At 38.1% G+C, this 22,918-nt stretch overlaps 1 protein-coding gene across 1 annotated transcript; it reads left to right on the top strand.

Annotated features, from left to right (window-relative positions):
• The first annotated feature begins 131 nt into the window (after positions 1-131).
• Positions 132-22,367, top strand: LOC124793458 (GTP-binding nuclear protein Ran). Its single transcript, XM_047258021.1, has 5 exons — positions 132-202; positions 695-949; positions 21,271-21,459; positions 21,541-21,711; positions 21,854-22,367. The coding sequence occupies exons 2-5, from the start codon at positions 707-709 to the stop codon at positions 21,896-21,898; spliced, it is 648 nt and encodes a 215-aa protein (XP_047113977.1). The 5' UTR covers positions 132-202; positions 695-706; the 3' UTR covers positions 21,899-22,367.
• The last annotated feature ends 551 nt before the right edge of the window (positions 22,368-22,918 follow it).

The following is a 22,918-nucleotide window of genomic DNA, read 5'->3' as shown; positions in this document are numbered from 1 at the left end:
TCATTTACTTACTTAATTCGAAAATAAAGGGTAAATACATAGCAAATAATTGGAAAATTTCTATTAAAAATTAGTTAAAATTTTTAAAAACTTTCAAAAACCTTATTTCTTGTAAAATAATTAAGTGAAAGTTCTACAGGGTGTACACATGAATTTCCTCTGTGCTGAACGCCATTGTGGACCGTAACGACGAAAGAGCAAGGTGAGGTTTGTCAGTTAATTTCACATGCATCGGTCGTTAGTTTGCGAATTTAGTTTTACCACAGGTTGTTGCAGTGACAGTTTTCAAAAATTTCGTTTCACTTTCACGATTAATTGTGTATTACATTAACTTTACAAGATTGAATTCGGCCAAAACATACCAATTTCCCATGATACGAAAACGCGCCATTTCCACCGGATTTGTATGGTTATATTAAATAGAAAAACTTTCTGCTGTGGGTAAACGTGTTTGATTTTGAGTTCTTTGTAGTTCATTGAACATTATTCTATTGGGTTTCACGTTTACTCCTATTTTCAGTTACGAAATGATTTGCTTCGCCATATCAGTTTCCGTAAAAAAATTGTCCTGTTTAGTCATTACACACGAGTCATGCTTCTAAAATTTTAATTAGGTTTCACAACAGCGTCAGTTTGCGTGTGTTTGAAAATTATTTTTGTTGGTACTGTCATTAAGAAATCTTGAAATTTTCAGACCTGCTACAGAATGGCTCAAGAAGCTGATATGCCAGCATTTAAGTGTGTCCTTGTTGGGGACGGAGGTACTGGAAAAACAACCTTTGTTAAAAGACACTTAACTGGCGAATTTGAAAAGAAGTATGTCGCCACACTTGGTGTGGAAGTACATCCGTTGGTGTTCCACACTAACAGAGGTGCAATTCGCTTTAATGTTTGGGATACTGCAGGGCAGGAAAAATTCGGAGGCCTTAGAGATGGTTACTACATTCAGGTAAGGAAGAAGTTATTTATTAACCTTGGCATGTGTAATAATATTGCCGATTGATTTTAGAAACATGTGGTCTTAAGAATGTGACGTCACTCAATTGCGTCGACAGAGGTCAAGTTTAGTTTATGTACATCGTAAATAATTTCAGCGCAGATATGTTTCCTTTATGGTTTCATCAGTCTTAGCCCATCATAAACGTAGGTCTTGTTACTGCAAAGATCTGAGACACTTACTGAAATATTGTTTTTAATGTCATACTGATTATTATGCAGAGCTTTTCAGGAAAAATTCAGCAGATTCGTATTGTTCGTTATTTAGTTTCCAATAGTACATTCTAGTCCTGTTATGTATTAACTTTGCAGGCAGTGTGTGATTATTTGTAGTTCATAATTGAGAGTAGGTAAATGTCTAACAGGCGAAGCGTATTGCTTTAGAAATACACAAGTTATAGGGATATAGGTACTATTCGTTAGCTTGTTGAACTTGTGGTGTGGATTGGTAAGAGATCAGGCCCTAGTTTTTCATCTTGTCCTAGTTTTTGTGATCAAACAGTACCACGTGCATTTTTACGAAATTTTCTATATTTCCTCAAGGTTAAACAGAGCTGAGTCACTAGTGCTACCAATTACTTGAGAAAGTCAATCTTAATTTTCGTATTACAAGTTAGTGTATAGTGGCTGCAGTGAATGAGGAAGATGTCTTGCTAGTGTCCCTGCAACAGATTATGCACTTGTTTTTTCCACTGTGCCTCCCAAATGACCTGCCTGCTGCCCCCCCCCCCCCTCCCCACGACTTGGTTGTCAAGATAATGTAAGTGTACAGAATCCTACACATGTATGAGGAGATCTAGGGTGGTTTTATTTCACCCAAAACAGCCTATTCCTTGTACAGTTTAGCTTTAATGGTTGCACTATCACTCAGAGGACGGCATTCACCTATCGTACAGCCGTTACGGCACCTTCCATGAAAACCAGTGGCGTACATCGGCCCCACATAATGCCACCTCAAAGTAACAGGGAACCTCCAACTTGCTGCTCTCGCTGGACAGTATGTCTAAGGCTTTCAGCCTGACCGTGTTGCCTCCAAACAAGTCTCCAATGATTGTCTGGTTGAAGGCATATGCAATACTCATCGTTGAAGAGAATGTGATGCCAATTCTAAGTGCTCCATTTGGCATGTTGTTGGGCCCATCTGTACCACACTGCATGTGTATGGCGTCTTGGTTGCAAAGATGGACCTCTCCATGGATGTCGGGAGTGAAGTTGTGCATCATGCAGCCTATTGCGGACAGTTTGAGTCATAACACGACGTCCTGTGGCTGCACAAAAAGCATTATTAAACATGGTGGCATTGCTGTCAGGGTTCCTCCCAGCCATAATCCGTAAGTAGCGGTCATCGACAGCTCCTGTCTTTCTGTATCTCCTCCATGTCTGAACGTCACCACTTTGACTCTCTCAAATGCTTGGACACTTCCCTTGTTGGGAACCTTTCCCGGCACAAAATAACAATGCGGATGAGATCGAACTGCAGTGTAGACAGTCTAGGTGTGGTTGAACTACAGACAAGCCGCGAATCTCCTTCCTGGTGGAATGACTGGAACTGATCGGCTGTCAGACCCTCCTGTGTCTAATAGGTGCTGCTCATGCATGGTGGTTTACAACTTTGGTTGGGTTGAGTGATGTCTCTGAACAGTCAAAGGGACTGTGTCTGTGATATAATATCCACAGTCAACGTCTATCTTGAGGATTTGTGGGAACCGGGGTGATGCAAAACTTTTTTTGACTTGTGTATTTGCAAACACGTCAAACAATATGTAGAACACAGTAAATAGTGATTTGCTTTATCCTTGTATCTTCTTTTCTTTCTAAATGCCAAATAGCAACGAAAATTTCTTTACTCATCCAGTAACTCTGACTTCCTCAATGTTTAAATAATTTTCATTAAAACATGTTTATTTGTTTATGTTCTTATATATGTATAGTTACAGTTTTTGGGTCGACAGAAGCGTCCGATCCCACGCGTCGGCTTTGACCCGTGACGTAAGGGTGTTGTCGTGTGTGACGTCATGACGATGCGGAGTTTGGTTTGAGTGTGGCTGTCTCTAGTTCTGTTTTATCTTATTTACTTTTCTAATCTGTTCGTTCTATCTCGTGAGATTTTTTTTTTTTTTTAATTTAAAAATACTTATTACTTATTTTAATTATCTGTTTCCTCCAATTTTTGTTTTAGTTTATTATATTTATCTTTCTGATCTGTTCGTTCTATCCCGTGAGATGTTTTTTTAAAAAAAGACAAAAAACACTAATCAGCTACTGAAGCATCTTTATCTTGTATGGGTTGCAGGGGTTACGACCCCTGTGGAGGTGGGTGGGTATTCATGCATGGCTGTCTTCACTTACACGTTGTAGCTACGCAAGGCGTCTAAATTTGTTTATATTTAGTTTGCCCCCCACCCAAAACATCCCATTTCCCGCGCTTGTCCCGTCAGTGTCATTAGGCTTCTTGTGGAAAGAGAGTGTGTGTGTGTGTGTGTGTGTGTGTGTGTGTGTGTGTGTGTGTGTGTGTGTTTTTTTGTTTCCGCCATATTTGTGACGTCATGGGTCAAAGCAGACGGGCGGGATCAGACGCTTCCGTATTTCCCAGTTTTTCCTGTGTAAAGTGCAAATACTTTTCCTTTCAGATACTTAATCTCTGTAGTAGAATACTAGTAGGAAAAAATAGCGAGATGTTGTATAGCTTTTCAGTGTGCCACAAAAACGAAGCAACCAACATAAGGATTAAGATGTCATGAAAGCACAAAATCCATTTTTATAGGAGTGAGCTTGACAGGATAGGTTATTACTTCCGATGTTAGCAGGTGCCACCATAATGTCTTTTCTCTCCATATGCACAGCATGCAGCATACTCACTTGGCATAGTCTTATAGGTCTTTGATATCGTAGACACACCCATGTCATTGTCGGTTGTTGATTTATGTGCAGGCACGAAAGGTGCACATACTTAGGGTGGTGAGCACCAACCAGGAGTAAGTGAAACTAAAGTAATAAGTTACTAAGAGATAAGGAAATTGGCGACTTCCAGTCAATTTTACTTCTGAAGTAAATTTATTTACCCCTTTACTGGTAGAGAGCACTATTGAACAGTACGCTATTATGTTAGTAACTTAAGGAGGAAATTAGGCAAAACTTTACTTCTAGAGTAAGGTGCGATCTGTGAGTTCTGTTTTTTAAGTGTCGAATTCTATGGATTACCTGGACTACGAAGACCACATGGAGATGGGGGAAGAGTTTAACATCCCAAGAATATGCACAATGGAGAGAAAAGTCCCATTTGTTACGTATAGCGACAGTGATTTCAAAGATCCATTTGGGTTTTGTAAGGAATCTTAAGAGTTGCTGCTTGATATGCTGGAGCTATTACTGCAGCATAATTGCCAGGAACCATGCTTTGTCTCCTAGCTGCAATTTCTGTGTGGGCTGCAAAGCTTTCGCACAGGTAATTACCAAATTTTAGCAGAGGATCTCACTAATGTCCATCATACTACTGCTGGAATAGCTTTAAACAGTGTGAAATAGTTTAATTGGCTTGAAGCCACTGTAGGTGTCAATGCCACATAGCCAAGAAAATATATCAGAGAACAAAAGGGAATTATATTGAACTGGTTGATTCCCAAGTGTCATAGGTGCCATAGATTGTGTACATATACCCATACTTTGTGCTTCTGGAGCACAAGCAGAACTATATAGAAATTGCAAGAATTTTTCTATCAATACGCAAATCATCTGTTATGCCAATATGGAGATGTTGAATGTGGTAAGCAGTTGGCGAGGTTCCACACATGGTGCACGCATTTGGGACTTTAGTAGAGTTGCTGCAGAATTTGAAAATGGACAATATGATGGGTTGCCTGTTACAGATAGTGGATGTGCTCTCTCGAAACACCTTAGGACGCCTGTGTTCAGAGCCCACACAGGAGCTGAGCACATTTTGCTACCAGATGTGTAATAAAGCGAGCGTTCGATGTTTGGAAGAAACATTTCCAAATTCACTAAAACAATGCGATTTAAACAAGTGTGGCAATGTTGTTGTGGCTGGTGCAGTTCTACACAACTTTGGAGTAGAAGTTAGAGATGTGTCTTGCTCTGGTGCTGTGGAGGTGAAGGACATCCAACAATATGTATTTCAGCCAGAAGCTGATGCTGCAGGCCAAGCTGTCAGAAGATCAATTATACTTAATTACTTTAATTAAAATTGCACCTAGTTTGCTAGGAAACTTTGAAATTACTATAAAGACTTTTCCTTGTTAAATGAATAAATGAGCCACTTGATTGTCACTACTGCAATGAAAAGTGACTCATTTTATTTGTGTAATTTTATAGTTATGTTCTTTTTTCTTTCTCCTTTTTTCACTAGGGGATTAACATTATCATTTTATTTCTTAATTGAGTATACAAAGTCATACAATGTTTAGATTAGGCCTATTTCTGAAAAAGACACTCTTTTATAATGTTGCAAATTCAGATAAATATTAGAATGTGATATTAACAAAAATTAGTACTGATGATGAAATGATAAAAGCGAATATTATACCACACAAGAAACACAGAGAAAAAAATCGAGGAAATAAAAGATGTTTTATACATATCATTTTCTTATTCATTCACGAAAGCCCAATTTTCTCAAGCACATTGGCTGAAGAACTGGAACCTGAAGTTTGCTCCATTACGATCTTGTACTTACTCATAATTTCCATCTTAAGGTTATGCTCTTCTTCCACGATTTCTCTTTGTCTTCCTATTAATAACATTTTTACATTGTATTCCTCTTGTATTAAAATGCATTTTTAAGGAATGAAGCTCGTCAACTTTTTCAACAACTTTTGGCTCTTTGCCACAACGGCATGTTCTCTCCCACTTTTGCTGGGAGCATCTTCTGAGAAGCTTTCACCTTCAGCCGTTTCATTGCGACCTTCAGAACAGTTATCATCTAAGTTGCTAGAAAGTATCACATTATCTTCAGATGTGTCACTGTCATAAACTCCAGCTATCCCCTCAAACTTGTGGGATCATATCGACAACCATTTGCCTTATATTGCCGATATTCGTCTCACCTACTGCACCACCAGTTTTCATTGCTTTCACTTTCATATCCTTCCAAATTACTTTAAGCTACTCCTCGTGTAAGAGCTTCTCTATTGTATTCAACTGTATTTTTCCCAAGCACCCTTTTCCCTTTTTAACATGTTGACTTTGTGCTTTTTAGATTCAATAGTAGTTTTGTACTTTGTCATTATTTCAGCAGACCTCTCTTTTTCATTTTCTGGTATGTTTTTTGAATGTTTCTTGGCAACCTGCATGTTGCTGCTAGCTCATACCTCAAACTGGCACTAAAATTAATACAGGTCTTCAACTAACAGTGGACATTGGTAGTTGTAGATATCGGGGTTAACAATAGATTCATTCATTAATATTAAATTTCTTTTTCATAATACACAGATCATATCATTAATCAGTATAATAGGATTTAGGTTTTCCAATTTTAATAATTCAATTCAGAGATACTTTCTAGCTTCTAAAATTATAGTGACAAACATAAATTTCGCAGAAGGTGTTGCAATAATGATGCCGACAATAAATATTTTCCAAGAGGGTACTTACTGTATGTGCAAGCATTGTGCAGAAATCGCTTACTTCTTTAGTAAAAAGGTATTACTACTTTAGTTACAACTGAAGAAGTAAATACAAATTGAGCTCTCCAGCAGTTACTAAAAGAGTATATTACTACAGAAGTAATTTACTAAAGTAGTAAGTTACTACAAGAGTAATTTATACTAGTTTGGTGCTCGCCACCTTTAGAATAGGTGATTTTGAGCAGAAAGTTGCTTATGTAAAATGGGTATAAAACTTTGTTGTGGGTGGGACGGCAGATGAACATAGCATTGAATCCCCACTAACATTTCAGAACTGAAAAAAAAATTAAAACAATTGTAACCCTTGGTCATGAAGTCTTTTCGGCCACTTCTAAGAATGCCTTCGTCAGAAATAAAACATTTAAAACTGGCAGGTCACGTATAAAATAAAAAATATAAGATGCCGGCCACTAAGGGCTGCACCACATGTTGAGCTGTGGTAGCATTACACTGAGGTGCCCGCGTTAGCAATTGCGGGCAGGTGAACGTTATGCCAAAAGTGCCTTCTAGTAGCCACAGGCAGAAACTTGCTACTTAACATTGCAAATATAGACATGTGGAATGTCTCTTACATAAAGTAAGAGGCAATATTTTGTCTGACAGCAGCAGACATGGTAACAATTCATCTACATAAGAGCTTAGAAGTACAGTTTAAAGGCTGAAAAAGGCCATTACAGAATTACGAAAGGGAGCTGAATAACTCAGCGAATAAAAACACAGTTTAACATGAAATGTAGTTAATATAAGTCATTTAATGAACAACTAGTTATGAAATGGAAAAAAATAATTGGTAACTGCACAAGGAACACGAAATCAAATATCAAGTAATGGCTTTATACCATTGAAGAAACTTTCATTACAAAATTGTTGCTGCTTATTAGGAATGAGGTATCATTTTGAGAAAGATGTTTAAAATTTTCTAGTTCTTCAAGAACCTCCAATCTACTCCCTTTCTTCTCAGTGTGCCAAAATGTTATTGTGAACAGCTTTAGGTATGTGACCTTTAATTAGAAAGTGGTCAGCAAAAGACAAATTTTGGATGTTAGGCTATACTGCGCATGAACAGCTACGATGACGAAGGCAGCCTGTGCTTGGTGCTTGCTCTGCTCATACGCTTTTCTGGCGAAATTTCGTGGGTGGTGGGGCATCACGTGACCATGTGCAGCCCTGCGGCAATTTGTTGAGAGGATGTACGGAGTTGTACTTAGAGCAATTGTTTTATCATATCCCACCCAGATAAAGGATGCAAATACGGAAATATCATTTCAAAATTAGACTCCACAGCTCGAAGTATCACAATGTTTTGCTATGGGGTGACTTTGACAGATTTTAATTTGTACTCTGTAATATTGGTATGTAGCATTTCCAACAGGTTTACATCTACACAGCACTGCAAAAAGCTAGTAGAATGGAATACTGATTTCTTGCATAACAAAAAAAAAATTTCTTGTGTTGCTTACAACGGAATAAATGACAATAAATTTCACGACTATTTCAAAATGTGTAAAAAATTAACAAGGTTGCCTGTGAGGCAAAGAAACTGTACAACTGACAGTTTATATTCTACTCAAGGAATAAATATGAAGCCACGTGGGGAGTTAATACGATAAAACACTGTATGCTGCCAATCTACAATTTAGTATAGAATGGCATTCTATAAATTTAAGATGTAAACACAAATTAAGAAATAACTTCAGGCCTAAAGGAAGTACTAGACAAGTGCCTTGTGATTGAAAAACACTTTCACAGAAGGCAGATTTGTAAAATTCTGCCTCGGCTGTCATATTTTAAACAAAATATTTAGTTCAAAACTACTGACCAAATTTGCGTACTTAGTCAACTTCAAGTAAATGTTTATGTATGTTCATACGTATGTAGCATTAAGAGATCTTACAGTGTCATAAAAGGAATAGGACATCAGATACTACTCAAACAGCATCGGAATTTCGTAAACCATACTAAAATGCTTCATTCCACTCTAATTACGCATTTCTATGTCCAGATGCACTCTGAAGTACCTGATACTCAGCTCATATTCAGCTCAGCTCAGTGGTTTTCATGATACCAATTTTCTTGGAGGTCCAGTACTGTATTCTCATGTTCGGTTCCTTATTATGGTATAACTTCATTCGTCCCAGAAAATGAAAATTTGCACTTGAAATTGAAAGTAGACAATAGTGTGGAATGGAACACTTCGTTTCAAATAAACTAACTGCCTCAGCGGAAAAAATTAATAGAAGCAAAACAAAACTGACAGAAATAGCTTCATTAAGACATTAATGGTTGATTGCTAATAACGTGGAAATAAAATCAGAAAATTGAAACTACTAACTTATTTTGGTCTTGGCAGTATAGTTTCAGCTCTCTGAGACTGCAGACGTGTGTGCAAGTTGCTTGTGTTTGTGTGTCTAGTGCTGACAAAGGCCTTAATGGCCGAAAGGTATGAGTGTGTTGATCTTTTTACTGTGCCTATCGCGACTTGGCATCCCCGCTATATGGTTTGGTATTGTTACATTCCATCCTGGATTTTCCATTGCTTTATTTTGGTCTTTCATGGTTATGGGAATCTATATTAAATCACTTGATGGCTCCCGGCCACAGAAATCTGTTTTGTAGCAGCTGTAAACGAAGAGACCAGCTGCATCACGAAATATATACACGGGTCATGTGGAGGACTCCCCCACTATAATTCGGCTTGCTCTGTGCATGTGCGAATCTGGCAGCTTGGGTGTGCCGGAAAACGTTTTCCGGGTAGCACTTGGCTACTTGCTGCTACTGCTCATACGGCAAACAGCCACGCTTCAAGTAGCCAGAAGTGGGAGGAAGGCATTGCTCATAAAAGAATTCAGCTCTGCGCGTGCACACGAGCCTGCTGGCAACTGCTCGTACTAACCTATAGACACCAGAGTTTTTCAAAGGGAATGGGTCAACTTTAAATTTATAAATTATTATTTTTTTCCTAGCTATTATTGGGTGAAAAGGTGACATTACAGTTGTATTTATTACGAAGAAGGCTTTGGATCTGATGAGACGGCTCCCAAGAAAGGAATAGAAAAGCTTCTTCTTTAGGCTGGACTCAAATGATAAGTGCCGAGTGCAGTAACTCATTTTACAGTTTTCTGTTTAAGGTGTTATCCACTATGACAGGTTTGTATTCATTATTAACTGCTATCATTTTGATTATATTAATTTCTTCCTCGAATTTCTCTTTAGAGTGGAATAGAAATAGCTCTGTGAATAGCAAAGCAAAAGAACGTGAACGTATGAGATTGTGGGTGCATAGGAGACGCAGGTATGATCTGATCGGTATGATTCTTTACAAAAAACATTGAGTTTTTATTTTCTTGTACTTTAAGCATCAAATCAAGAAAATTCAATTGACAGGCCTCGTTTCAGAGTTAGCTGGTGAAGGTATTTTCTCATGAAGTTTCTTGAAGAGATTGAAAATATGGTGAATGCCATCAAGAAGTCCTTTGTAGATGACTAAAACATCGACATATCTGAAATAGGAGAGAATGCCTAGTGCTGTATTAACAACTTTTCTTCTAGAGTGTTAATGAAAATGTCAGCAAGGATACCAGCTAATGGATTTCCCACAGCGAGACTGTCGGGTTGCTGATAAAATTCAAAGTAGTTGTATTTGACTAAGACTGTAATTAGATTCATAAAGTCAGTGATTTGTTCATCTGAAAGTTCTTTCTTGAAATGACATAAATTTTTTTCCACAACTTGTACGGGAATGGTTGTATAAAGATTTTTGATGTCTTCTGAAAACAACTTGGTATCTGGGCTGCATTCTAAATCTTTATTTTATAACTAAGGTGTGTGTATTGGGGATGGAATGATTGTTCTCGAAAATGAACTATTTTTCAGAGTTTCATAAAAAAGTTTTGCTAAATCATGGTACGCGCTATTCATACTATTAGAAATCGGATGTATTGCATGGTTAGGTTTGTGAATTTTGAATTGAGTTTTGGGGGCTTGAGGGCTCACGTTAAGGATTTTCTTATGGAAAGGTTTGATTAAAAATTTTGCGTCACTAATAGCTGACCTGACTTCTTTTTATAATTCAGGAATCAGATCCTCGTGCAATTCCAAAATATTATTTTTGTTAAAAAAATCAATGTTTTAGAAACATATCCAGAATTGTAGGCAATACCCAAAGAATAACCTTCGTCAGACTTAGTTATTAAAGTGTCGGCTTCTTTGAGTTTATTATTGATAGATTTAACCAATTTCCTATTATGTGTAACATTTTGAAGACAGGCCCTGTTTTTCTACTAAGAATGTTAGCTACGTCAAAGGCAACCTAGTTTGACATGAAGGTTAAAGATTTCAGAACTGCTCTGTGAATTGTGCACTACTTGAAAACATTGGCTTCAAATTATTATTTTCTTACAAAAATTGCAGTTGAAGACCTTCATGGGTGGGACACCATGTGAAGTAAAATATGTTTCCATAGGTTAAAATAAATTTCCTTATATACATTTATAGATGAATAAATATTTAACATATTGGGATCTTACTTCATATTTAAATGACATTGTAGGGTAGTTTTGTTACCTATAAAGAAGAAATTTCAATACAGTGTTAGAGTACCTAATTATTTTAACAATACCTAATTATTTCAACAATCCCCTTCTTAAAAAGCTATGGAGATAACTACTCACTTACTTTCAAGAAAAGTCTTAACTTTCCTGAAAATTCATTAATATATTTCTGATATCTTAGCTGTCTGGATTTGGGAAAATACAAAGAACTTGTTCCAACTCTGTAGAAGTACCCTGCAAATCTAGTATACACAATCTGTATTTCTTAATTTTCTAATAGAGCCCTCTGTGTGGTTGCAGCTTACCTATATTTGCAGATTTATTTATTGCTGTTTGAGACTCCTAACAGAATAAAGGACATATTTTTGACAGCTGTTTCTGGGTCTGTAACTTCTTAGATATTTCTACAGGTCTTTGAAATATGGTTGTTGATTGCTGCATGGAAAGTCCATAGATTAGACAATTTACGCTGGATGTAAGTTGAAAAGCTTGTTTTCAGTATATACATGTCCTTTTTAAAGCAAAAACCTTCCTTTGTTTTAGTCATATGATTTTGCAAGCTAACTCGTTTTACCAGTTGCTGGGTCTAAAATAGACCTGACATCCTCCATACCAGGTAACTGGCTGCTCATTTTATCATTTGTGAAAATGTTTTGTATTTTGCACAGGCTCTCTATCACCTGTGAGTTGCTTTTCCATGTGCTTTTTTTAAGACTGAATGCCATTTTGAAGGGCTGGTAGGAAGCCTTTTTTTAACCTAAGAAACAGCTTTGCCAAGGGATTAAAGACATTTGTATGAGTGTATTTGGGAAGCACAGGTCTCCATCTCATATTCAGTCAGTGCAGAATTTTAAGCCTGTCCTAGGTTTTTCTTCCAGCTTCCTTCTTACAATCGCCAATTAAAATTTTTGCACAGGTTGCCTGTATCTGTGTTTCCTCATCTTTTTCTATTGTGCTGTTTTTCTTTATGGGTTTGTATTTGCTGGCGCCGTACTGCAACTTTTCGCAATGATTTCTCAAACTCTACTGGTACACTCTTTTCCCATTTTCTGCATTAGTGAGGTCTGTGCCGCGCGGTTTGAGTCTCCTGCTAAAGGTTAGTCCTCTCTGTGTGTGTGTTTACTCATTCTTCCTGTACTCCATGTCGAAATGGAATTGGGAAAACCCCTAATAAGTGGTATAAGTGGTACAGTGAGATCTACCACACTGCCATGCACTTCAGTGGTTTGCAGAGTGTAGATGTAGACCAACAATTAGAAGAGAATAAATTTTCATACAGCTGTCTCCTCTTTCAGTTTGAGGGCAAAGTATCTCAGTTACCAAGTTTGATTGCCCATATCTAGAAGCCTGATACAATCAGATTCAGAGTGTAATACTTCCGTTGTGTTATTCATGGGTTGCATTTCTCACACAATTTCAACCATTCCCAGGACTGTAATCTTGTTTCCTTTTTCTTCTTTGTATGTGCTGCTAAATTCAGTGCAAGAAATGTTTTGTCTGCAGTGGTGATTCCCACTATTATCAAAATACCTGAAACATGAAGAAGAGTGATTCTGTAGTCTTTCCTGATTACATTGGTATATACATTATAGGGTTTCAAATGAAATATATATATATATATATATATATATATAGACACACACCAAATTTTAAAGTTACGGTCGTGTATGCCGCCTCTATTTCTGTTGCAGAAACCAGTATTATTTCGAAAAGAACTGTAAACTTTGTTTCCAGTGATAATACATATGATACATTATATATGTTGCTAACAGTGCAGGTTTCTAGTGCCTGTAAATCATTATCTTTGCTCGTATTTACCTTTGTTTCGCTGAAGCAGTTTGTTCATGTGTTACTGAATACTCCCATTTACATCACATTTCATAAAAGGCATAAAAAAACTACACAAAATAGAAAATTTATACACTCTGGTAGTTGTTTCATTAGTCACCTCATATTATCCATAAATATAATAATATATTGAATTTTATATTGTCTTAGATATCACTTCTTTTCGTTGATTCTCTAAAATTGTCATATCTAGTTTTCTAAGTAAAAAGGTTACAGGATAGTAGTAGATGTTAGGAATAAATGACAAAATAGTTTGAGATTTTAAGGGAATTCAGTGCAGGAAAATTAGTTTCGAAGAAACACCGAAAACAGCTCAGAATCTGTCATCTTTCCACCCATTAACTCAGAATGTTAATGTCCTTGGGGGATAGATGACTCTGCCCAGGTCCCATGGATCACAATATTAACTTTTCACAAGGTCTGTCAGACCAGTCTCTTTAAATTTCTTTTCAAAGTTTATACTTCCCCATTCTGAGACTTACCCTTGACGGTATCCCACAGCAAATTCAATATTTTTAGAATCTTCCCATTTCTTTGGTAAAGCTTGGTTGAATCTTTTCAAAAAATGGGTCTGATGTACTTCTCCATCGGGCTTGAATTTAAGGAATTGCCTGGATAATCCTGAGTTAGCTCCCCATTGCAAATGAGTTACTACTTCACTGGGTAACACAACATTAGATGACATTACCTGTTTTTTCTACTTTGTCCTGGATAAGCTTGACTTCTCTCCACAGGTCATCTATGCCCTTCCTTGTATCAGTAATTCGAAAGAAGCAAGAGGCGACATATTCCCGGATGTTATTCTCTCAGTGACTTTCCGATTTATAATTTCTTCAACTTGTGTTCCTCCAGACTACTTACATTTACGATATCAGAGTTTGCTATTTTCTTTTTGAAGCTTCTTTCTACATTGTCGACTTGCGTACTTACACCTGTAATTTGCGATTGAATGACAGTTATTAATTTGTTCAGCTTATCTGCATTCTCTTTTAAAGTATTCAATCCCAGCTTTACAGCATTGAACTTAACATGACATACGTTTACAAAGTATTCAAACTTTTCATTGATTTCGGATTCTACAGTATTACATCTGTCTTCAGTGTTAAATTCGAACTTTTTTGATAGATCAAGGAAATTATCATTCTGTTTCTGACTAAGGTCAGTAAACATTTGATTTACCTGAAGGGTCATGGAACTAGGCAATTCATTCTTTAAATCTATTTTTAAATTACCTACTTTATTGTTTAATGCATTGATTTCAGTCTTCATAGCCTTCGTATAGATTACTAAATACTTTACTTTGTGGATCGACTTTGGCATTTAACAAACCTCAAGTTTCACTCTTGGCATTCAGTTGAGCATTTAAAGCTTCACTCTGGGTGTCTAATTGAGAATTTACTGATTCTAGTTTTTCGCGCATTTCGCGTTTTGATTAAATTTACTAATTCAGACCAGTCAGGCACTTCTTTGCTAACTTTCATAGCCATGGCTGGTTCTGAAGTTTCCCCAACTTGCTGTATGTTATCCACACTTTTACAAACTTTAGACCTCATGAGCACTAAAAGATTAACTTTAAGTATAATAATGGCACTATTAAAGTTTACGCAACAGTTTGTACCACTTTGCACTGAAACAATAAAGTTCTGTTTTACACTCACTCGGCGGAGAATTTGTGTTGTCGGTGAGCGGATATGGAGGCAGGTCAGCACCGGTAAAAATCAACTGGTGCCGGTGGCATCGGATGTTGGTTTCCGCGTCTGCGTCCCCGCGAAGTATTTGAGAGCTCTACACACCTCGCACCGGATCTTCTTAGTCGTAGTGTTCTAGGTGTATTTCTTCTTAGAGAAACACAGTATAATCTTCTTCTATTTCTCCATTCAAAATTTTGCTCCTTTAAATACTTTATCAAGTTCCGTTGTCTGAGTGATTCTTTGTTAGATTTAGTTGCTGTGGCAACACACGTTATTCGCTCGCTTTTTGGTCTTGGAATACTGCTTCCCCCCCGCCCCTCTCCTTTCTCACTGGGCGCCATGTTCAAATGCTTTGGACAATGATTTAAGTGTATAATTAGATATAGTAACTTCCACTCCTTTTACGAGATGACTTACTTGTTGTCTGCAGCCGATCTCCTTCACTGGCTTCTGGAATCTCTTTAAACTTCTTCTCCAAAGAGTGATGCTAGGTACAGGAATATTTAAAATTCTCCCTCTACTTGTAAAATGAGTAGATACTCGAAGGTTATTTTTCATCAACTAATGATATATATTAAAACTCCGTACAAAACAAACTTCTTTTCCTCACATAAACATCTGACTTCTTGTAAGTCACTCATATCACCTCACGCCAGAAACAAATCTATCAACATCCACAAAAGAGTTGGCTTAATAACCAAAACTCTTATATCACAGGATTCAGGAAATATGTCTTGCCTCTAGCAAGGCTGGAATAAGAGTTCTTTTTTCACTAACAATAGCCACTGACACTACCACAGAGCTACATAAATACTCCATGTCCTCTTTTACACACACACAGTAGGTAGGATTCCGCACTCTCACACTCATATCTAAAATATCGTGTGTTCGGGACGGTAGAAGGCTGAGTGGCTCTAGAATTTATGCAGAAATTCTTGAAACACTGCAACATATACTTGTGGAAGTACATATCCTTTAGCGTGAAATAAATATGAACTGTGCCACGCATAATGAAATTCAGTAAAAGGAAATTAGCTGGCAACCAGTTTACAAAGAAAGCCACACTGTTGAAAGTAACCTATATATCAGTTCTTCAGGGAAGAAACTCTCACGTGGCACACCTCCTGGTGATTCAAATTTTTGTGTCAACAGCGACACTGATTGTAGTGGATTTGTTGTTGTTGTTGTTGTTGTTGTTGATGTGAGCATCTTATCTTCTTTGATAAAGGAAGTGGCGAAATTTGTGATGGTGCAGGCTGTCTGGAAATAACTGAACAACAAAGTAGCAGGAAGGGTTTAGTGTCAAAATTAGTTCTGTGTAGATCCTGCAATAAATATACCTCAAAAATGACTTCGAACATTGTGCATAATTCATATGATGTGAATTTGAAGTTAGTGTATACAGTGTGTGCAATAGGAAATGGAAAAGAGGTTGCTCAAACATTTTGTGGTTTGATGCACCTTCCTCCTCCCAGCAGGTTCGGCAAGTACATAAAAATACTTTTAGGTGCCTTGACAGTTGTGTCTAAAGCATCTATGAAACGTGCAGTAGAAGAAACTGTAAATATTAGTGGAACCAGGGACATTGCTGCTGCATTTGATGTGACATGGCAATGTCGAGGACACAGTTCCTTGAATGGTGTTGCAAGTGCTACTTTTTTGGAGACTGGAAAAGTTATTGATGTTGAGTGCTTATCTGAGTACTTCCACACCTGCCATGATAACACTGAAGGGCATATTGAACATCAGTGTCCTACGAATTATGATGTTTATAAGGCCAGACAAATGTGTGGTTCCTGAAGAGGGGCAACAGCCTTTTCAGTAGTTGCAGGGGCAACAGTCTGGATGATTGACTGATCTGGCCTTGTAACACTAACCAAAATGGCCTTGCTGTGCTGGTACTGCGAACAGCTGAAAGCAAGGGGAAACTACAGCTGTAATTTTTCCCGAGGGCATGCAGCTTTACTGTATGATTAAATGATGGAGTCCTCTTGGGTAAAATATTCCGGAGGTAAAATAGTCCCCCATTCGGATCTCCAGCCGGGGACTACTCAAGAGGATGTCGTTACCAGGAGAAAGAAAACTGGCGTTCTACGGATCAGAGCGTGGAATGTCAGATCCCTTAATCGGGCAGATAGGTTAGAAAATTTAAAAAGGGAAATGGATAGGTTGAAGTTAGATATAGTGGGAATTAGTGAAGTTCGGTGGCAGGAGGAACAAGACTTTTGGTCAGGTGAATACAGGGTTATAAATACAAAATCAAATAGAGGTAATGCAGGAGTAGGTTTAATAATGAATAGGAAAATAGGAATGCGGGTAAGCTACTACAAACAGCATAGTGAACGCATTATTGTGGCCAAGATAGACACAAAGCCCACGCCTACTACAGTAGTACAAGTTTATATGCCAACTAGCTCTGCAGTCGATGAAGAAATTGAAGAAATGTATGATGAAATAAAAGAAATTATTCAGATAGTGAAGGGAGACGAAAATTTAAGTCATGGCTGACTGCAATTCGTCAGTAGGAAAAGGGAGAGAAGGAAACATAGTAGGTGAATATGGATTGGGGGTAAGAAATAAGAGGAAGCTGCCTGTTAGAATTTTGCACAGAGCACAACTTAATCACAGCTAACACTTCGTTCAAGAATCATAAAAGAAGGTTGTATACATGGAAGAAGCCTGGAGATACCGACATGTTTCAGATAGATTATATAATGGTAAGACAGAGATTTAGGAACCAGGTTTTAAATTGTAAGACATTCCCAGGGGCAGATGTGGACTCTGACCACAATCTATTGGTTATGAACTGTAGATTAAAACTGAAGAAACTGCAAAAATGTGGGAATTTAAGGAGATGGGACCTGGATAAACTGACTAAACCAGAGGTTGTACAGAGTTTCAGGGAGAGCATAAGGGAACAATTGACAAGAATGGGGGAAAGAAATACAGTAGAAGAAGAATGGGTAGCTCTGAGGAATGAAATAGTGAAGGCGGCAGAGGATCACGTAGGTAAAAAGACGAGGGCTAGTAGAAATCCTTGGGTAACAGAGGAAATATTGAACTTCATTGATGAAAGGAGAAAACATAAAAATGCAGTAAATGAAGTAGGCAAAAAGGAATACAAACGTCTCAAAAATGAGATCGACAGGAAGTGCAAAATGGCTAAGCAGGGATGGCTAGAGGACAAATGTAAGGATGTAGAGGCTTGCCTCACTAGGGGTAAGATAGATACTGCCTACAGGAAAATTAGACCTTTGGAGGAAAGAGAACCACTAGTATGGGTATCAAGAGCTTAGATGGAAACAGTTCTAAGCAAAGAAGGGAAAGCAGAAAGGTGGAAGGAGTATATAGAGGGTCTATACAAGGGCGACGTACTTCAGGACAATATTATGGAAATGGAAGAGGATGAAGATGAAATGGGAGATACGATACTGCGTGAAGAATTTGACAGAGCTCTGAAAGACCTGACTCGAAACAAGGCCCCCGGAGTAGACAACATTCCATTGGAACTACTGACGGCCTTGGGAGAGCCAGTCCTGACAAAACTCTACCACCTGGTGAGCAAGATGTATGAAACAGGCGAAATACCCTCAGACTTCAAGAAGAACATAATTATTCCAATCCCAAAGAAAGCAGGTGTTGACAGGTGTGAAAATTACTAAACTATCAGTTTAATAAGTCACAGCTGCAAAATACTAACGCGAATTCTTTACAGACGAATGGAAAAACTGGTAGAAGCCGACCTCGGGGAAGATCAGTTTGGATTCCGTAGAAATGTTGGAACACGTGAGGCAATACTGACCTTACGACTTATCTTAGAAGCTAGATGAAGAAAAGACAAACCTACATTTCTAGCATTTGTAGACTTAGAGAAAGCTTTTGACAATGTTGACTGGAATACTCTTTCAAATTCTGAAGGTGGCAGGGAGGGCCTGAGGGAGGAGGGAGATTGTCGTATATATACCTGGTGCCGGCACACTGCCGGTCAGTACATCAGCGTACCTGATGACGGCAACATGGTAGATGGCCGAAATATTGTCCTATGCATACTCATACCAGGTGGTTCACCCAAGATTTATTTCGCCATAAAATATGCCTAGAGAAATTGAAGAACCACAATGAGTTCAATGTTTGTGGTGAAACCTTGGTAACAAAACTGGAGTGTTGTGGACATGTGCAAAAGAGGATGGGTGCTAGATTGAGGAAGCTATGAAGAGAAATGAAAGGAAAGTTGCTATCTGATGGAAAATGTCTGGCTGAGGCAGATTGACAGAAACTTAAATAGTTCTTCAGAGTTATTATGGACGGGCCATTAGACGAACTGCACCGCAGAATGATGTTGAAGCAATGAGAGAAGCTGTGTGGGCCACTTACTTTCATGAGTTGCCCACAGATGACCACCCTGTTCACGAACTTGGCCCCAAAGGAGCAGATTCTTGGTGTGATTACCAAAAAAGCGAAAGAAAATGGTCAAATATACTGTCATAAGCTTTTCTTCCTGAGTCTGTTATGAAATAAAATCAATTTTTAGAGACCTCAGTGACCCTGTTTTGCTTAGTAAATGTCTTCATTGGGCACTCTGAATACAAATGAAAGTTTCAGCCATTGCATATGGGAAAGATTACCCAAGAATGTTTTTGTAGGACGAAATATATTAAAAGTTGGTGTACTAGTTGCAGTGATAAGTTTCAGTGATGGAGTGATAAGAAGGTTGGAAGTCCTGAGAAATTTAGGCATAAAATGTGGCTCTAGTAAGGCAGATAAATTGCTTGTGTGTGGCAGACAACGGGTGCATGAAGCTGAAAGATTTGCTCTTAAAGCTACCAAAGAAGCAAGAAGTGCCAAAAGGAATGCCAAGGAGGAGGTTGAAGATGAAGAAATGCTGCAGGATGAAGACAGTGCTTCAGGAATGTTCTGAGGCACAGTTTAATTGTACTTGCATCTTCCTTCGCAATTTCCCACAAGTTGTATTTTTCAGAATTTGGGTACAAATATTTCCTAAAGTTTATAAAGCATTGCTCTAATTTTTTTCTGCAACTTGCAATAGTCCATACATATGTAGTAGACCTAAGCTTTATTGCTGAATCAAATAAATTATAGAAAAAAAATTAGGAAAAAATTAAAATATAAGATGAATATAATAGAGGGAAACATTCCACGTGGGAAAAATATATCTAAAAACAAAGATGATATGACTTACCAAACAAAAACGCTGGCAGGTCGATAGATACACAAACACACACACAAAATTCAAGCTTTTGCAACCGACGGTTGCTTCATCAGGAAAGAGGGAAAGACGAAAGGCTGTGGATTTTAAGGCAGAGGGTAAGGAGTCATTCCAATCCCGGGAGCGGAAAGACTTACCTTAGGGGGAAAATAGGACAGGTATACACTCGCGCACACACACATATCCATCCGCACATACACACGCACACACAAGCAGACATTTGTAAAGGCAAAGGGTTTGGGCAGAGATGTCAGTCAAGGCGGAAGTACAGAGGCAAAGAAGTTGTTGAAAGACTGGTGATGTATGAGCGGCGGCAACTTGAAATTAGCGGAGGTTGAGGCCTGGCGGGTGACGAGAAGACCAGGCCTCAACCTCCGCTAATTTCAATTTGCCGCCGCTCATACATCTGTCTTTCAACAACTTCTTTGCCTCTGTACTTCCGCCTTGACTGACATCTCTGCCCAAACTCTTTGCCTTTACAAATGTATGTGTATGTACGGGTGTGTGTGTGTGTGTGTGTGTGTGTGTGTGTGTGTGTGTGTGTGTGTGTACCTGTCCTATTTTCCCCCTAAGGTAAGTCTCTCCGCTACCGGGATTGGAATGACTCCTTAGCCTCTCCCTTAAAACCCACATCCTTTCGTCTTTCCCTCTTTCCTGATAAGCAACCGTCGGTTGCGAAAGCTTGAATTTTGTGTGTATGTTTGTGTTTGTGTGTCTATCGACCTGCCAGCGTTTTTGTTTGGTAAGTCACATCATCTTTGTTTTTAGATATAAAATATAAGATGATATTTTTATCTTTCCCATATAGGTATTAGGTGGAATTATATAGGTATAGTGCCTCAGCCATCATCTCGTGCGTATCTGGTAAAAATTTGGTCGCCTTCAAATGTATAACATTGGATTAAATGGTACCTCAATTTGAGGAAGCATTTTGGAAAAAAAATTGCATCAATTCCTTTGTAATTTTTTTAATAGTCCTTAGCAGATTCCCACTTTGTCATCTTCACCGTGGGAGACTGCATAGTGCAACCACATACTTGGAAAAAATTTGTTGACGACAATTGAATGTGTTATCATCAGGTACAATGAAAGTGGTGCTTCTGGTTTCTTTAAAAGATAGTGTTGTACAGTGGATGCTTGGTATATTGGACATACTTTTGTTCTTGTTGAATAAACTTGTACTGAAGTGGTGTACCAATTGCATGAGTAGTAGCTTAAATGTGTGGGATGCAACAGAAAATTAAATGATACAATGTGTAAATATTGTTTACCTTTCGAGGCAATGCCTTTCACTTGTAATAAAATTACTTTCTTTACAGGGTCAGTGTGCGATTATAATGTTTGATGTCACATCACGTGTTACATACAAGAATGTACCCAATTGGCATAGAGACCTTGTAAGGGTCTGTGAAAATATCCCAATAGTGCTTTGTGGAAATAAGGTTGATATTAAGGACAGAAAAGTTAAAGCAAAAAGCATCGTTTTCCACAGGAAGAAGAATTTGCAGGTAAAATCTTAAACAAGACACAACATTGTATTTTTTTGTAGTAATTTTATTACCTGTTAAATGACTGAACATTTTTTACAGTATTACGATATCAGTGCAAAGAGCAACTACAATTTTGAAAAGCCTTTCCTGTGGTTAGCTAGAAAGCTAATTGGTGACCCAAATCTGGAGTTTGTTGCCATGCCAGCTCTTGTGCCTCCTGAGGTGACAATGGACCCAACATGGCAACAACAAATTGAAAATGATCTGAAGGTTTGTAAAACAAGTTCTTGCTTAATTGGATCTGATTTGAGCCACAATATTAGTACTACAGAAGTTACCTGAAGGTCTGTCACTGTTAGCTGTATTTGTAATGTATTATGTATTCCACTGTTAATGATGGTTTCTTTTTCAGGAAGCATCAGAGACTGCTTTGCCTGAAGATGATGAAGACCTGTAAGACACTTTTAATTCTGCTCCGAAGTACCCATGCATAAAATTTGTTTTTACTGCCACAGTCAAGAGAACTCTGCCTTGTTACATAAAGTGTTTGGACTATAACAAGCAGACTGCATCAGTAACTTACTTTCGGCAAGTTCGAGTGTACGGTGTTGTGTACTTTGGTGTTGAGCTTTGTGTGAATGGAAAGCTGTTGATGCTGTACTATTTTTATAGCGAGCAGTGTGAGAAGAGTGACAAACTGAAATGTTTTATCAGAGTGTTACAAAAGACTTGAAAAACACAACAGAAAATTTTGTTTATACACTGAACACTGTTTGTTCTTGTGAATTATGGTTAATTACAATGGAATCCATCTTTGGAACCCAGAAATTCTTGTTCCTTTTTTATGAATGTCAACTTTACACTTATAATTTATCATAACACATGAAGTTAATTTTTCTGCAAATAATAAAGTGAGAAAAAGTTTATTTGGTTTTAATCAACTTGGTTAAAAGCCCTTACATGTGTAACAAAGATTTAGTGGATAAAGTGCAGTTGTCTAGTGTTTATATAGCCATTAAATTATGGAACTGCTTAGTTCGATAGTTTCTTTTCTTGCCTATGTAACTGAGGTATTCTTTCATGTACTTTATAACAGAAGTATTGCAGCTATTGAGATTTTGACTCTGCAGCGGAGTGTGCGCTGATATGAAACTTCCTGGCAGGTTAAAACTGTGTGCCGGACTGAGACTCGAACTCGGGACCTTTGCCTTTTGCGGGCAAGGGCTCTACCAACTGAGCTACCCAAGCATGACTCACGCCCCGTCCTCACAGCTTTACTTCTGCCAGTACCTCGTCTCCTACCTCTCATTAACAGAGCAAAAATATTCTAATATTCCTGATTTCAATTGATAATTTGGAACAAGATCTCACCCCCCTTACCCCACCCTTTGGGCTCCCCCCCCCCCCCCCCCCCACACACACACACACACACACACACACAAAATTTGTAATGTCCTTAACTGCTGCTTAAATGACC

The sequence above is a fragment of the Schistocerca piceifrons genome, chromosome 1 (assembly GCF_021461385.2).
Source record: "Schistocerca piceifrons isolate TAMUIC-IGC-003096 chromosome 1, iqSchPice1.1, whole genome shotgun sequence".
NCBI classification, from domain to species: Eukaryota; Metazoa; Arthropoda; class Insecta; order Orthoptera; family Acrididae; genus Schistocerca; species Schistocerca piceifrons.
This window is presented reverse-complemented; position numbering and strand designations above follow the sequence as displayed.